The sequence below is a fragment of the Telmatherina bonti genome, assembly GCF_933228915.1.
Source record: "Telmatherina bonti genome assembly, chromosome: 2".
Taxonomy (NCBI): Eukaryota; Metazoa; Chordata; class Actinopteri; order Atheriniformes; family Telmatherinidae; genus Telmatherina; species Telmatherina bonti.
In genome coordinates, this window is record NC_136620.1 from 30,704,873 (window position 1) to 30,722,628 (window position 17,756).

General features: G+C 40.3%; 1 protein-coding gene across 2 annotated transcripts in view; it reads left to right on the forward strand.

Annotated features, from left to right (window-relative positions):
- slco3a1a (solute carrier organic anion transporter family member 3A1a) overlaps positions 1-15,706 on the forward strand; it is a 38,751-nt gene extending 23,045 nt beyond the window's left edge. For both annotated transcript variants that reach the window (XM_079254697.1, XM_079254696.1), the window contains exons 3-10: positions 9,021-9,119; positions 9,215-9,487; positions 9,726-9,890; positions 9,981-10,179; positions 12,321-12,489; positions 12,765-12,937; positions 13,038-13,102; positions 14,068-15,706. In XM_079254697.1, coding sequence (XP_079110823.1) covers positions 9,021-9,119; positions 9,215-9,487; positions 9,726-9,890; positions 9,981-10,179; positions 12,321-12,489; positions 12,765-12,937; positions 13,038-13,102; positions 14,068-14,417 — 1,493 coding nt within the window. In that variant the 3' untranslated portion in view covers positions 14,418-15,706. The remainder of the gene's footprint in view (positions 1-9,020; positions 9,120-9,214; positions 9,488-9,725; positions 9,891-9,980; positions 10,180-12,320; positions 12,490-12,764; positions 12,938-13,037; positions 13,103-14,067) is intronic.
- The last annotated feature ends 2,050 nt before the right edge of the window (positions 15,707-17,756 follow it).

A 17,756-nucleotide genomic window follows, 5' to 3' on the forward strand; every position in this document is an offset into this window, starting at 1 on the left:
ATTAAGCTATCTTCCCAAGTCTCCATCAATTTTACAGTCCTTAATAATCCCAATCCAACAGCTTTGTGGCTGACAAGCAACGTTAAACATTAACTTAAGTGGTGCTGTAGGCAACCTATTGTCAGTACAGTCGTTAAGTTGCTTACTCGGCTGACTGCACACTACGGTGTTATTTAACTAGCTGGTTAGACTCTATAAACATAAATAAGTATGTCTGTTTTAAACATTGCCAAACGTCTCGTCCCACACACTCTAGTTCCTGCTTTATGTTGGCATGGTTGATAGGAAATAGAGGATGGTGTAGAGTTCATTTCCAAGTTCTGACATTCATCTCAGACAATAGCAAACAAGACAACAGTGGAGGAGATCAAGATAATATCCGTTCTTAGTAAGAGGCATATAAAGAGGCACTATGATTGTGGATTGTGCATTGGTCAAATACATGATGATTTCTTTTTTGTTCCTTTAGCTGGTCACGTGTGAACTATACTGTGCAACGCTGCCCATGCAGTTTCCAATGGTACTGCTTCATAGGTTACATGTAGCTTCTCATCAGCAAGCTCTGAATTAATTTCTCTCTCCAAACCATTTTGCACTCAGTTTGTTGCCTTACCAGTTTCATCTCTGAAAGAGGAGACATACTGGTTTTTAACTGTTGCAACTTTTCCCTCACCATATTCTCAGCATTGTGCCTAACCATTGTAACATGACGTGGAAGCGACTTACCGATTACAGTGGCGGTTGCTTGCTAGTACCAGTAAAATAGCTGTGATGAGAATGAACAGTTGTGATGGCTGTCTGGGACCGGTCTAGAGTGCTACTGAAAACAGGATGTTATAGGGTGCAATTTTTATCTTATCAAAGTGATCACAAATGTGGAAGCTTGTTGACTATCCACCACTGAACGATTACACGGCAGTCAGATCGCACTTTGTTGGACAAGCTCTGTATTAACCTCACTGTGACATTTTTCTTTCAATAGTTTGATTCAATCGGCTGAACGATATGTCAGTCGGACTCTGGTGCTCATCATCAGGGTCAAAATGCTAACAGCATTGAATGAGTCCTCAGACTGGAGTTTTTGAATAGCAACCATATGGCCTCAGTGAAAGGGTCTAAAAATGTCTGGTCCTGTTAAAAATATTTTTTATAAAACCATAGAAGAAGAACGTGCTGCTTTAAATTTACACCATGACTGTGCATTCTACTGGTTTGAACTTTTAGCTGATTTGACGTAAGCGGAAGTTAAAGTGGGATGATCCTGATGTAACGGCATTTGAATGTGAGTTGAGAATCTACTTTAAGCTTTGCAGTGTTATTTAGGTCATGACTGTAGTGTCAACAGCGTTGTATTAGGATACAACTGACCAACAAATCATGTTTGTGGGGTTGTCTATATCCCCCCGCATCTTTCCAATCATTGATCATGTTTTTTTCTCTTTTCTTTTTCTCTTAATCGTGCAAAGATAAAAGTCTCGTGTTTTTCAAAAGACAGGGAAGCTTTGGAGTACTGAAGGGCACTTTTGAAATATTCAGTCAGTGATGAATGTTTTTCTTGACAAGTGACGTTGATTCTAAAAGCCACTCAGGTGGGCCGAGGCTTTGCTTCGTACAGTGAAAGCTGCTGTCTAAGGCTGTTTAGTACTTATGGATCACTGAAAATTTGGTGGCCTTAATCTCTAATGTACTTCATCAAAATAGACTTTGCCTTAGAGGAGACTGCTGCATGACTTTTACCTCGTCTCATCCTGTTGGCATGAGAACAAGTGAATTTACATAACAACTTGCTGTCACCGTCTCGTCACATCTGACATTCGGTTGTTGTGTCACTCGAAATATTCACAGAATTAAAATCTTATTTGGTCCCTGCAGAGGGATTTTTTTTTCTTTTCTTCGCAGCACAAATTGTGTTTGTATTTGAAGGTTTCCATTGCAGGTGTTAACCAAATGTCACAGAACTACTCATAGCATTACGGGACAAGCTAAACGTGGAAATTTGATTCAGATATTCTTTATGAGATGAAAGATAAGAATCTTGTCATTTCATGTGTGTGAACATAAAGACCTTAAAGATTATAAATTGACACAACAGGAAAAATAAAAAGATAAAATGTAAAAGAAAGTAGATATGAGTCATTCTTTCATTCAGTTGTATTTTGAGTTTCAGGAAATTTACTCCCTATTACTATTATTATTACTTTTACTAATAGTCTTTGTTCAGTTTTGTCTCATAATTTTCCATTTCAGATATGTTGAATTATTCTTTTTAAATCATCCTCTGGTAGGTTTAATTGCCTGCATTGTTATCTTTGGTTAAATCAGTCATAGGATGATTATAACATATACAGTTTTAAGTAGCTTTTTACTAAAACACGTGAACTGTGGAAAATAAGAATCATGCTGACATGGGTCGTTTTTATGGTGTGGATTATAAAATCCATGTTCAGCAAGTGATAAGTATTAACAAATTAAAGCCATAGATCAACAAGATACAAGATATCCCTGCAGGGTCGGATAGCCTCTCTGGACTGATGGAGCAGTCTGGTAGTCACTCTTTTTACAAAGGAGGACCAAGGAGGACTCTTCTCAGATTCTTTTAATGAGTTAGTGGAGTGAAGATACCAGCAGATAGTCAAACATCAGGTTTTTCTCCTGGTTTTGGATCATTTGAGGGTATTGGAAGTGGCATGGGAGGTTACCCAACCTGTGTTCTTGTATTTTTTGGACTGGGAAAAGGCTTTCAACCATGTCTTCTGTGGAATCGGTTAGTTTTGTTGTCCAGCTGGTTTCATTAAGCGGAGATTTCCAAAAGGTCACTTAGGTTGGTAGCTGTCCTTGTACTTTTCTTGCACTCCCACTTGCACAGTCTGAGGAGTGACTCAGCGAACATTACACTGCATATTGTATGTGTTTGAGCGTGTGACAAGTAAAAATTTCAAATCGTGTTGCTGATTGTAAAGCAGCTGGGATGAGACTTAGCACTTCCGAGTTTGAGGTCAATTATCAGTTGGAAATGGATAAACTGTCTCCAGATATGGAGTGACATTAGAGTTAGAGTATCTGAGGGTCAAATTCTCATGTTGAGATAGAGAAGCAGTGAGGGGTGAACAACAAATCGGTGCAGTTCAGCAGTGATGCAGATTGCTGCGTTCGTTTTCATGCAGTTAAGAGAGATCTGAATGGAAAGTCCAAGCTGCCAATTTACCAGTCAGTCTACATACCAGCCCTTATGCGCTGTGAGTATTGACCAGGAGGAAGTCTTGATCATAAGTGATAAAAAAAATTAGCTTCCTCCAATGGATGTCTGGCGTTAGGAGCTTTGCTATCTGGTATTTGCTCAGAGTGGAGTCACTGTAAAGTCAAACACATACACTCTATGGGAACAGATTTCTGTGACAGTCTATATAACACATTTCTGTAGCATCTGTGAGCATCAGCAGGCTGTTCCTGTGCAGCAGAGAAAGCAGATGACCTTCAATGGGTGTGGCTTGTGACTTCTCTGATTTGGACTGGGCATTGTTTGCCTCTTATCTTTTTTTTAATATCACATCTTACCACAGTGTATATCTGCAAAATGTTCAGCATGGCCTATTTACGACTATCTCTTGAGGCTCTTTAATCTTAAAAATGTCTTTTACACTTGTACACAGTAGATTTCATGAGCTAATGTATGGCAGAGGAGGGGGGAGAGGGCTTTGTTTAAATGTTCCTTAAATCTCACTCTTTAAACTTTATAGTGAGATTTTATGTGGCATGTGCCTGCTTTATGCAGTCCTTTTGACCCAAAACAATCCCTTCTCCCCAGCTCTGGATCGATTGTGTGACATAAACTCAGGTTCAAGCCCCAGAGATGAGATGCTGGCACACTGGCGCTTAGCTTTGTCTTCAGCAATCATTTAACTCACTCTCGGTTTCAGATGGGCCCCTTGTGAAAGTGGCTCAAGCTGTTGTCTGGCCTTCCACGCGGCACTGTCCCTCCGCTCTTATTTAGCTCAGAGGATTACTGAGCCAACTTGAGCAGGATTAAAGGAGGAGAAGGAGGAATTCCTTTTGTACAGTGACAGCAGGAAATGGACTGAGGATTTGGTACCATTTCTGTTTAACCTCACACTGTGTCGGCTTATCATCTGAATCCCTTAGCATAGAAGAAAAAAAAGAGAGAAAGGAAAAACTTTATGGCCAAAGGATTTTTAAGTGCTGCTCATTTTTATGGAGCTCTTTGTATTGAAGAGTATTAAAAAACATTCTGTGCGGGTGTGTCACCGTGTTAATCTCAGAAGTGGTTGTTTTAATGATGGAGTGTAGCCCGTCACAACTATCTTATCTTTCAGCCCAGTCTTTAATGGTGTTTTAGCTACCTCATTATGATAGTGCAAGATAGAGGTACTTGAATGGGGCTGCAGAGTTCTGTGGAAATGCTCTTCATGTGTGAGGACAGATAGCATGACGCTTGCCAAACCACAAGAGTCGGAGTTGAAATAATGACTGAACAGCTCTCCGTGGGGCAAAATATATTACAACAGTATTATTTTCTATATTGATTCATTTTGATCTTGATCGTTATAGGAAGTGTAATAATAATGGCTGCAACATCACAAATATATAGTTCACTTTAAAACAGAGAAAAAAAAGAGGGGGGATCTCTTTGGGTGATTAAATGAACAAGTCACATCGTTCGTTTTGCTTTTCACTAACCAGCAACAGAGTTTACAGTCTGTTGTTGTAACCCAGTGTTTCTCAGTTCTGGTCTCCAGGCCCCCCTGCCCTGCATGCTTTGGACCTGACCCTCCTCCAAAGCACCTGAGTCAGATTATTGAACTTCCTTATCAAGTTCTTTGAAACCTGTTGACAACCCCTTTATTTCATTCTGGTGTGTTAAAGCAGGGTTGCCTTTAAAACATGCAGGGTGGGTGGGGGGGGCCTGAGGACCGGAATTGAGAAACACTGTTGTAACTGAATCCAAACTGATGTACGGCCTTTTGTCATTAACTGCTTCAACAACCTGAGGAGAAAACAGTTAAGTTTCATTTTCATTTTCACCCCACATTCACACCGACACCCATTCTCTCTTGTGTTTCTGTACAGTTTCCTTTCTTGCTCCACTGGCAGGTTATTGCCATTTTTCCCTCCCATTTGGGGTTTTTCTTGGTGATGAACAGCCAGCTTAGAGGCAAATTACCCTCAACTAGTGGACTAGAGTGCACTCAGGGCTTCACAGCTAACTCCTTGGATGGATCCATGTCTCATGCTTATCACAGAGATCATTTTAAATTTAATCAAAATCTCATTTTTACAGTGTTTCATAACATAGCCTTAGCTCCCTGTGCTCTTTTAAAGCAACCTGTAGGAATTTAGATGTTTAATATTTACTCTAAATCACCTTTCCAGCTGCACTGCGTGGTTAATCGAAGCAGCTGGTGGTTAATTGATATCTCAGAGAGGAAACGTTTCATAAGCTGTTGCTTTCCAGCCATTTTCATTGGTTTTTAAGTAAATTAGAGTGAGACAAAAACACTAGATCCCAGCTTTGTTATTGAATTACATCTGACATCCTCCCCTGAGAGCATAATTCACAGCGTACTAAAAGGCTTGAGCGAGGTACAACATCAACAAATTAGTTTGTTTTGTACTTATCTTGTAACGGGACCGCTGGAAGGAAAAAGGGATTTAAAGGTTGTTTGGAGAAGTAGTATATTACAAAGATTACACCCAGCTTTAATGGGCTTAACTTGGGTTTTCTGTTTTTCCGGCCGAATCCTGTCATGAAAACCATGAAATGTGTCCCTTTTAAAGGTTGTACAGACAAATTCTTATCGCTGACCCAAGGGCAAAGGCTACAGATGATGTTATGGGAAATAAGATCAGGAGAAACAGTGAGTGTGCATGTGCAGAGGAGCACTGTGCAGGTAAAGCCCAACAAACCAGCTCTTAGTGTCGGTAAAAAAAAATTAATCTTTTCCTGTCATTTGCTTATGTTTGACATGAAAAAACTTGGGAGAATCATTTTATTCTCTTATCAGTAGCTCACCTGGCTCAAAGTAAAGTGAAGTCTGACTAAAAGCCAAAGTTTTGTAAGTCATCTCAGACTGTGTTGTATAAAATTCCACCTGACTCTAAAGGGGCGTTCAGAAGAGGAAACCATGTCTGTCTCTTTAGTTCAAAGTAGGGGGGAAATTATGCAGCATTTATCTAAATAGTAATGTGTCTCTAAATTTTTAACCATTCCCAAAGTTAAAAAGCTGACTGGGTCTGGATTTTTTGATCTCTCTGATTTCTCTCTTCTAGTTTTTACATTAACAAAGTTTTGTGGTATTGTTCTGTATATCTACCCTTGTCTCACAAAACTAGCCTCTTTCCTCTAGCGCCTTAACTGTATGATAACTGTATAAATACAGTTTTATCTTTATGAACACAAGCTGAAGTTGTTTTTCTTTTGTATTTTATCTTAAACATCCTTCATAATACATACAAGCCAAAAGAAATAGAACTTAATCTTCCTGTAAATCTTGTCTGTCTTCATACTTTTCTTCTTTTGATGTTAATCTTTAGACAAAAAGTGTTTTAATGAAGTGTTTTATGAAGATCAGCACCAACTTCAAAACTGCTTCCCCTTTGTTTGTTGCTCAGAGAGCGCAGATTGATAATGGCGACACGCTCCCTCAGAGCTCATTGATCTTTTGCACATGCGAGGTTCGTCTTGTTACACAGTGTTATCATCAAGGAGGCAGCGTTTCCGAAAGCAAGGAGGGGTAGGGACGGATCTCTGTGGAAACATTTATCCTCGCAGTGGCCGTGGACTTGTGAGCAAGCTGGGCCATCGGCTCCTGGAAGGTGATTTCACTAACTGAATTTCCTTCTTGAAGTTTCCTGTGGTGAAAGCAATTGTGATGTTGCCATGAGCAGACAACACTCGGTTTCTAAGGAAACAAGAGTGCACAGGCCTCATTTGCAACACCACAGGCAAATGGGGTAGTTACACAGCGACTGCAGACTTTTTTTTTTTTTCTCTCTCTTTCTGAAAGTGCTGTTAAACTGCAGAGTTTCTGTGGTATCCACTAAAGTCTTCCTCATGTACCACAGCAACCCCCTTTTCTCTACATAAATGTGTTGGTGAGTACCTCTGCGCATGCATGCCAGAGGAAATGGAGCGCTTTTATTTTTTTCCTCACTTTGTTTTCATTTTTGACATTTTTGCACTCAGCAGAGGAAATTAGGTTTCGCCTGTTATCTGCCATCTTTTCATATAACAAAATCACTGATGCGACAAGAAGGAAGAGGAGAAAAACCCGTCAAGCTCCTGTGATTTGTGGAAGCATTTGTATCGTTCATTTCTGTGTCGGTTTGACTGTCAACCGCAAACGTGTTTCAGTTGTGTGCGTCTGAGAAATATCTGAATGTTCCCACTGCAACGTGGTGTAAAGCACTTTCTTTTCTTCCCCTACTCGATTATCTTTAAAACACCCGTTTACGGCGCATTATAGTTAACGGAGCCCCAACTCACAAATCTCTGAATCATTTCCTTTATGCGAAGAATAAACTAGAACGTGAGTGAGGCTGCGTTTATATGATTGTGTTGACTCCTTTCCAATGTGGGTGGTCAGGGCAGGAAGCAGGCCCTGAGTTTACTCTCGGCACCAGCAGAGACACACAAAGCTTAGTCACAGTTTCCATGCTTCATTAAGTGGCCGCTCCCAGCATCTGAACATTTTACTGGAGATGCTGTTAGCTGTGATGTTCAGGCTGGCCTGAAGCCAGTCGCGAGACATCTCTGATGTTACAGGAAGCGGAAGCAGAGTTTTTAAAAGATCATTTTTTATTGTGTTTCCCGGGTGATTTGATTTAAAACTGCTGTTGTTTCTCCTCCAGATTCTGATGCGGTTTGTCGCTTCACTGATGGTCCAATAATAAAACACCGCAGAGAAATTTGCCTCTCAAATTGAGCTTTGAGTCTTCATCATCAGCCTGCAGTCTGAGTCACAGGGATGAACTGAAGCCCCACTGACAGCGCTCTAATTATGATTTTTCATCCAGCTCCACATTTTATCTCCAGCAGAGACAAAAGAGCTGCTATCTGTTGTTAGGTGTCTTTTTCTCTGTGTGTTTATCTGTTTAGTCAGAGCCAGTTTGAGAGGAGTAAACCACATGAGCTTAACCAGCAGAGTCGCTGTGTGTTGCTGTATCAGTTGCACTTGACTTGTGGTTTAAACTGGTTGATCTGATCCTCCATGGCAGCCGAAACACTTTGCTGCCATTTTTCACATCGAACCTCCTGGAAAGGCCACCTGAAGCTGAGCTGAAACGAAAGCTACTCCTAACAGCCCATTTAGTTGTTCTATAATTGAACTTTTTGGGTTTTGGATTGTTGAACAGACAAAGTGGGACATGTGGAGATGTCACTTCAGGCTTTACATACATGATTTCACAAGCATTGTTTGCACTTTTCGGTGTAGTTTTGGAACACATTTAACTTTGGATTGTTTGTTAGCTTGCATGTATCAACAAGGTTTAACATAAAGGTCTCTTTCATCACGTGGAAACAGGACTACTGTGTGTGTTCTGTACTGTGTGGCTTTGAGTCTTAGAATCCTGTTGTTTCTGGATGGGGCTTCAGTGAATCAGGCCTACTTTGGTGCATCCGCATGATGCTTACTCTTCATAGTTTTCTAGGTCATCACCTGGGGCCCTTGGTTCTGGTTCTTGAGTCGTTTCTGAGCTGGTTGTGGGGCTGTTTGTCCTGCTGGAGGAGACCGAGGAGTGTCATTGCTGCAGGTGGTCGGCTTATGCTGCTGAAGTGTTGGGGGTTTTTTTTGGTTTTTTTTTGGGTGGTATCAGTCTGAGTTGCATCCACATGCACCCAATTTTTGCACTATAACCATATTATCAAGGCTGAATTGGAGGTTTTAAAGAAGTTTTTCTCTAGCAGTACATTTTTGAATTTCCCCTCAGGGAATAAAGTGTCTTTGATTGATTGATTGATGTCAGAAAGCAAACATTAAAGCTAATGCTTGTCCCTGCTGCAGGAATCCTGTTCTCTACCCTGGTGTTCGGACCTGCCTGTGGCTTCATCCTCGGCTCCGTCTGCACTAAATTCTATGTGGACGCTATCTTCGTTAACACCAGTAAGTTCAATTTCCTGTCAACTTTTCTTTTTTTTTTTTTTTTTTGCTTTATTCCTGAATCTGGCTTGTTTGACTCGTTCTGCACCTCTCCACAGGTCATCTGGGCATCACTCCAGACGACCCCCGGTGGATCGGCGCCTGGTGGGTCGGCTTCCTCCTCTGTGGTGCCTTACTCTTCTGCTCGGCTATCTTAATGTTCGGCTTCCCTCAGTCGCTCCCGATGAAAGAGAGAGACGAAGGCACGGAGAGTGAGCAGGTCATGCTCCCTCCTTCTCTCAGCCCAGACTCTGAGACTCCAAAGCCCAGCAATGGAGTTGCACTGAGCCATGAGCCTGCTAACAGCCCCACCTGCTGTCAGCAGCTGAGAGGTGAGCATGCGAGACCTTCGGTAGCAGTGCAGGGTTTTCATATGAAACATTCATTCACATGAAAACATGTTTTTTATTTAATTATTCATTATGAATTTCTCAGATGTGAAGAAACTTGTATTTAAATGTAAGACTTAGTTACTAGAATTAGCTGACATCTCTGTTTTGCATAAAGGTATGAGCTAATATTTGTGGATGTCTCTGGCTTATTACTGAAGTGAGTTGTTTACATCATCAGTTATCCCAAAGGTGACCAAGCACCTGCTGTCGAACCCAGTATTCACCTGCATCATCCTGGCGGCCTGTATGGAGATCGCCGTAGTGGCCGGCTTTGCGGCCTTCCTGGGGAAGTACTTGGAGCAGCAGTTCAACCTCACCACCTCCTCAGCAAACCAGCTGTTAGGTCTGTAATCAGAGCAAGTTTTGCATCTGCCTGCTCACATGTACGCGTACCTGTCTTAACAAGCGCGCTTTGGCCGTCTTTGTGGTTAAGGTATGACAGCCATTCCATGTGCGTGTCTGGGGATCTTCATGGGTGGCCTGCTGGTGAAGAAGCTGAACCTGTCAGCGCTGGGAGCCATCCGGATGGCTATGCTGGTCAACCTGGTCTCCACTGCCTGTTACATCTCCTTCCTGTTCCTGGGATGTGACACGGGTCCCGTTGCCGGAGTGACTGTCGGATACGGCAACGAGTAAGGAAACTCAGCATCTGTATTTAACACCCAGTACAGGTTGGACGTCTCATTTCAAGCAAAGACTTGCTTCATTCTTGAAAGAAAATAAGATAAAGAACCACTTTGACTTTGTCAGGTTTGAGAATGTGGCTACTCAGGATATCTGATCATTGAGCTGTCGTTGACTTTAAGCTTCTCTACTGATCTTATCTCACAGTTATCTTATGCTTGTAACTTCCTGGACAACTGGTGTGTGAAAAGATTTTCCAGCTTGGTAATAAAATCTATTTAATCACAAAATCTGTGATGACAACCAATCGCTTGCTCCACCTGCAAACGAAAAAAAAAAACTGCATTTACTGCACCAGATTAAGTACATGGACTGCAGCTGAATGATAAAATATATATTCATGCCATTGAGATTGATGTTTTGGCTATAAAGGCCAAATCAATCTAATGGATGAATGCAATTAATGCATCTAACCTCATTAGAGCACTAAAGGGAAATACAGCTACAGTGGCCAGAAGACTTTATTGGAAGTGACCTGCATACAGAGCAAAAGTCAAAAGAATAAAAATTCTGATCACCTCTGTTCACTGGAGCACGGCCGACTTTCTTTTTATACAAATGACTTTGTGTCATCTCAGCGAGTCTATAAAAGGATTTTCTATTCAGAGTGGCCTTGTAGACCTGAAGGCTGAATGTGAAGGCTTTACTGTGTCAAACACAACCCAATAAAAGAACAAAACTGTTCCCGAACTGGACATGTCACCGACCTTCCTATAGATAAACTGGTGAGCGATGACTTCTATATCAGTGTTTTTCAACCACTGTGCCGTGGGATCATCAGGTGTGCCCTGAGAAATGATGCAGTTTCACCTGATTGGTCTAAAAGGCAGCTCTGTGTTCATCCAAAGAGGCCCAGGTAAAATATAATAAAATTCATTTTTCTTGTGTTTAATCTTATTTCTATTCAAGACACTTTGACAAGATGATTTTATATTAATAATATGGGCTTTTTTAAAAAAAATAAATAAATAAATTAAACATTTTGGTTTGTGGTGTGCCTTGTAAGTTTTCAGTAAAAAAAAAAGTGTGCCTTGGCTCAAAAAAGGTTGAAAAACACTGTTCTATATAACAATAGAAATAGCTGTTTCTTGCTAATACGAAGGTGAATAAGATCAATGTTTAATGTGTGTCAGTTATTTTTGTTCATAATTACATATTTTGTTGTATCTCAGTTCCAGCTGTTGGAACATTAATAACTCCCATCAGTTCACCAAAAAATTAATTGCCACAGTTTTGTTAATAATTGAATCATTTGTGTGATATTTGAAACACTATGAATCCCTTCCAGCTTTGGGAATGCTTGCAGAACAGGCAGTGATTATAGTAAATCAGGAAAGTAATCAGTGGGCTCGTCCATAATGAATGTTGCCCTTAACTGCAGCTCAAATCAACTATTTTCATGGTAATGACATTATAGAAACAATCATCTGAGAAGTGAGCAAAATAAGAGAGAAAAAAAGGAGCAGATGTGATATTTTTATATTCTGTATCTGGTCTTTAAACAATCCATCCATTGATCTATTTTTTTAACTGCTTGGCCCATTTAAAGGTCGCAGGAAGCTGGAGTCTTTCCCAGCAGTAGCTGGGCGAGAGACAGGTCTCTTTAAACAAAAGAAATATATTTTTAACAAAAGACTAATGTTCTATAAACTTTATCTGTGTGTGTAAGTTGATTTTTTTTAAATTATTATTATCATTACAAGTAGGTCCGTTTAGTTTCTTTAATTCAGATTCAAAGATGAAATAGTGGCATGTCCACAAAAAGGATCTTCTCCCTTTGTTCTGCCTCAAAGCATCTGCATCACAGTTGCAAATCAGTTTTCAGTCATTCATTTTAACAGTATTTCAGCTCTGCCTGATTGTTTATGTCTTGTTAAGTCAGTGACACAGCAGTGTTTATGTCTTCTTCTTCTTCTCAATGACACAAACTTAACCTTCTCCAGAGCAGGTTAGCCATGCAGTGCTGTTTCCATGGAGATGTGAAAATGAAGCAGAGTTCTTTTCAAAATGGACCAAGAAACACGTCTTTGGTTTTGTCTCGTTGTTACATCGAGGAAAAGTCAAGGTTTCTTGCTGTGTTTCTGTTCAGGACGCTACGGGTGGGAAGTAAACCAGAGGCTGAGTGCAACAGTCAGTGCAACTGCTTCACGTCGTCCATCAGCCCCGTGTGCGGCTCCAACGGCATTACCTACCTGTCCGCCTGCTTCGCCGGCTGCACCCAGAGAGGAGTCATTCCCCTCAGATCAACCATCGCTCAGGTCTGAGTCTTGTGATGGTGTTCAGTAAAAGAAGTCCATTGGGGATTCTTCTCTACCTGGTTGTACCAAATTTAGACAATTACAATTACTAAACTGTGCAAACTTGTCTTTGAATTTTAAATGCTCCGTCTCATTGTGTGTGTTTACAGTTCTGATGCCACCTTAGATTTATGTCTCCGCATGAAATTTTATAGAGAGCTGTGTTTGTCATGTTTTAAGTGTAGGCATACAGTGAAGTACAGAGCAGAGTTTCAGCTCATCTTTTCTGCTTACAGAACCTGACCGGATGTGCTTGTATAGCGACAGAAAGTGGGCCTGCCTCTGCAGTTCCAGGGAAGTGTCCCATGCCTGGCTGCCAGGAGGCTTTCCTCATTTTCCTGTGTGTGATCTGTGTCTGCAGCCTGGTGGGAGCCATGGCCCAGACGCCCTCTGTCATCGTCCTCATCAGGTAGCGGCTTCATTTTTATTGGATGAAGTGTGGTCAGTCACACAAATTACATGCAATGCCTGAAACATGTTTGGGTTTTTTTGGTTTTTTTCTCTTAAAGGACTGTGAGTCCAGAACTGAAGTCATACGCGCTTGGAGTCTTGTTCCTTTTGCTACGGCTCCTCGGTGAGTATTTTGATCAGATAACACAATGCTCACACACACACACACACACACACACACACACACACACAGTTCCTGTTATGACTGCAAACGTGTAGAGGTTTACTAGAACTTACTGTGACTCCTGGTTGAAAAGGTCATCCAGTTAGCTGCATGAGCTTACATGTTGCGTTGGCGTATACATTTCTTCATGCCTTACACACAGGTCAGATCTGCCTTGCACCATTAACACGGGAGAAATTCAGGTGAACAAAGTCATACAGTAGAAATTTCTGTGTTAGAGCCATGTCTAAGTTATGTTTATTTTGTTTGTACATAACATTATAATGGAACCATTTTTGTTTATATCAGTACTGTATTATTTATCCTGCTATGGAAAATTTTGTTAGGGTTTAAACTAAAACCTGACAAAAGGATTTAGTTTTAACAAAACTAACAAAACCTAAACTAAACTTTGTTAGCTTTTTGCATAGTTTTATACCATTTTTGTCTTTATATTTTGTAATTAAATTGACTATTTAGGCTCCTTTCAATGTCCTGCATTTGGGACCATAAAGAGACAGTGTTGGAGTCAGCATGTTCAGTGTTTTGTAAATGGAGCTGGACAAGGAGCTACAGTTTTTCTGACCATAAATAGAAGATAATATATTTGTTTATATTTTGTTTGTTAAAGTAGCCGCAGCAGTTTGTGGATGCAACGCGTACGTTTTTTTAATTGCTTGTTTAATAAACGGAGGTCATTTTTTTGTATCCGTTTGCTTAGTCTTTTTTTTTTTTTTTTTTTAAACTTTTGTCACGAGTCAGAAACTTCACGTCCTGCAAGAGTGGCCAGAACAGGTTCTATTATGTTTAAGCTATGTTGCCACTACTTGCTGAATCTAGTTAAGTGGTATAAACACATACTGTAATATTTTTGCCTATTTCCGTGTTAAAGAGGTGATTCGTCATCTTTCATTTCTGTTTTCCAGGGTTTATCCCCCCCCCTCTGATCTTTGGTGCTGGGATCGACTCTACTTGCCTTTTCTGGAGCTCAGAATGCGGCAATAAGGGCGCCTGCCTGCTGTACGACAACGTCGCCTACAGGCATCTCTACATTAGCCTCGCCATCATTCTCAAGGGCATGGCCTTCCTCCTCTACACCACCACATGGTACTGCTTGCGCAGGAACTACAAGAAATACATCAAAGGTCACGAGGGCCACATGACACAGACAGAGTTTTACCCATCTCTCAGCGATGGACCCAAACTGGACAGGACAAAGTTTATTTATAACCTAGAGGACCATGAGTTTTGCGAAAACATGGAGTCCGTTTTATGAAGACAGTGAAGATGCATATTCACCTTCCTGCAGAGGAATGGTTTATTTTCCTGAAAGGATTAAAAGCCTGTTCAGGTCTAAGGAGCGCTGCTCTGTACCGCACTCCATATGCTTTTCCAAAGGGTCCATTGTAGTCGTTTATCAGCGAGATGTTGTCCAGTGTTGCCAGTGAAATCCTGTGTTGACTTGTTGGTAGAGGGCAACTTCAGCCATCTCTGGCTCAGACCTAGTTGTTTGTTAATGAGTGGACTTGATGCTAAAGCAGCCATAGTCGCCATATTGTTTTCGGTCTGTCATTACGCTGCGGGAACAACGACAGGATCCTCTCAGTCAGCACTGTGTGTTTCTGTCCGTCACTCATAATACTGAAACTTTCATCGTTTGAAACAAACACGTTTGGGTGGTTCCTCAGTTGTTTAAAAGTTGCCAAGTGTTTACAATCTAATAGCTGATCAGTCATTGCATTTTACTTCTGTTCAGGAAGGTTTCTTCTAAAAGTGAGACCAGAAGCGCCCAAACCGGGTTATTATAGTGGCCTATTAGATGTTTCACTTTCTTGTGTTCTTGCTGGATAGTAGACACTGTTTTTTTGATACTTGCTTAGACTAGACTGTGAAGTCTTGTCTCATAGGTGCAAATGTGCAATTCATATCAGAAATGTCCGTGTTTATGACTAGACGTGTGTCAGACTGCAGGTTTCTGTTTCTCCGTAGCAGTTTGCTTCTTTTCCACGTTTGTTTTTACATCTGCAGAGTGTACTCAACCTAATATGTCTTAATAAGGGATTCATTAAATAGTCATGTTAATGATCTTTTGGGCTTCTGCGCTGAGTGGAGAAGCAAAGAAGAAAATCAAAAGTAATCATTTTTATGTGTCAATATTGACGTTAATCAGAATAGAGGTAATATGTTTGGTTCATTAGGCCCCGGATGTTTGGTTAGATTGTGCTTAAAAGGACACATTATCAGTAATGTTGTTGTCTGGGATTTATATTTGTGTCTGATGTCAAGGAAGATTTTGAAATATGCGTAGCGATAAAAGATTTATGTTGCATTATTGCGGGCAAAAGGAAAAAGAAATATGTGTCTTTGAACTCGGCCTGTCCTGTATTATTTGACATTAAGGTTAAAGAAGCAAACCAGAAGACAGAATGTGCAGAATGAGCAGCACTGGATGTATTCCTGTATCTGAACATGACTCTGCACATGTCTTGCTACTCTCTGTAGTTACAGTTTTGACATTTTCCCTTTTTCTTACACTTTTTGTATGGCAACATATCATTTATTTTACTCTGGAAATAAATTATTTTTCAGAAAAATATCTATTTTGTCTTTGTTGTCTTAGAAGAGCCACTGCGGCCACTGTTCCCTTATCATACCATGTTTTTGTACCATCAAATAATATTGAAATTTAAATTTGCGTGATTGTTATAACATTTCAAAAAATATTTATTGAACAAAAAAATGATAACATTGAGCAACACTGCAAACTGTCACAGATCCTAGAGAAGCATGTTTTATGATGATTGTACTTCTAGAAGAGCTTTAAAACAACCCAACAGTGAAACTCGATAGTCTTATAATAAGTTTATAAAACATTTTTTTATCAGAATATTATTAACATCTAAGTTCAAAAAAAGACAAAACTGGCACACTTACAAGAAACCAAACAACATAATGAATCACTGTCAAAGCCAGTGGACTGCACCCTTTAATCCACCACAAGGCCAACCCAGCAGGCAACCAATTCAGGCCTACACTAGGGAAATTTATGACGTGCACCGGAATAATGGCAGAAAAAACAGGTCAAAACGTCCACAAATCACAGTGAATCAGATGGAAGACAGTACATCTGGTCAAAGGACAGAGTATCAACTCTGTCCCGGAGTCAGCCGTCCAAGATGCCAAACAGAGCAAGCAGATGGTCTGGATCCAATTTAACCAATAAAATCTGAGCCGAAGAGGGAAACACAAAGATGTGGAATCCGATAAGGACCAGACTGGACCAGTTCACATACATAAATGAGGCTTTGGTTGTTCTGTTACAACAGGGACTAACCCCAGCCTGGAAAGAAAAATGTAAAATTTTTGACACCTTTAACTATCTGTATTGAGCTATGATGGATTCAGGGGGAGAGGATGGTATCCACATCTGTGCCTGATGCCTGACAACAAACCAAAGGACTGACAGTGTAAGTAGTGCCTGGATGAGTGTATAAAACATTTAATCAGAGCCTCAAACTGAGGCTCTCATATGCACCATTTAAACTTCTCAACTGCCAGTTAATGCTCACGTATCGTCCCACACACTCAATATTGTGTTAACTGCACAGCTGATGATTTGTACGGGTGTGAGAAATTAATAGTGCACATTAGTTCTGAGAGTTCCCGTAATTTGATTATCACAGGAAACAGAGCTTCTCATTTAGCCGGTGGATTTAGGACTCACTGACTATCACTAACCAGCTCATGAAATCGCTGCAGAGAAGTGGAGATGATTTAAAACGTGATAGAGAGAAAGTAAATATGCATGTTCCTGTGGAGCTTTGTTACAGAGCTGTGATGTAGATCAGGATGGTTATTCCTGTTCCATATTGGGGTAAGGTTGGTATGTTGTGGCAAATCCCACAGAGGAAAGCTGGATACAATTATTCGGTTGTATAATAATTCATGAGGCTTTCAATAATAAGTAAAGGGGGCTGCAAGAACCATGTGAAAGAATGTAAACAATAAAAATCTTTATTTGAATAGTTTGTTTGGATAAATGTTGAAAATAAACAATATGTAAGAAAAACATGTCATAAACCACTTGTCATATCTTGAAGTTAGGACTTCATATAAAAAGTGATTTTAAGGTGATCTTGAATGATACTTCTCAAAGTTTTCTGAAGGTCTTTCAGGTTTTATTTGAGCTTTGCTACAGTTTTCATTCATTTCCAGTCACTGTACCTGACTGTTCAGAGAAATGTGGTATTTGTGTGTGGGTTAAAGCTACTTAACATTGAACTATGAATCATTCAAGCTGCTGGCTCATCCCCAACTAAAGGCTTGAGCTGCTGCTGTGTCTCCACATAACAACTTTGCAAACAACCAACTTGAAAAAGCATCCTCGGGGCCATTATTATGTTGTAAACACCCAATTTCTTATGATTTACTTTGTTTGAAATTAATTAAGTTAATTAAACTATGAAAACATAGTTTGACAGAAATGAAATCTTGTTTTTGCATCAACAAAGTGAGTGTCTTAAGACCTATTAGCCGAAAGCACAGTTTATATCAGGGTGGTGTGAAGTTTAGCCTCAAAAGTTTAGAGAAAATAAGTTAAAGGAGTTTTAAAAAC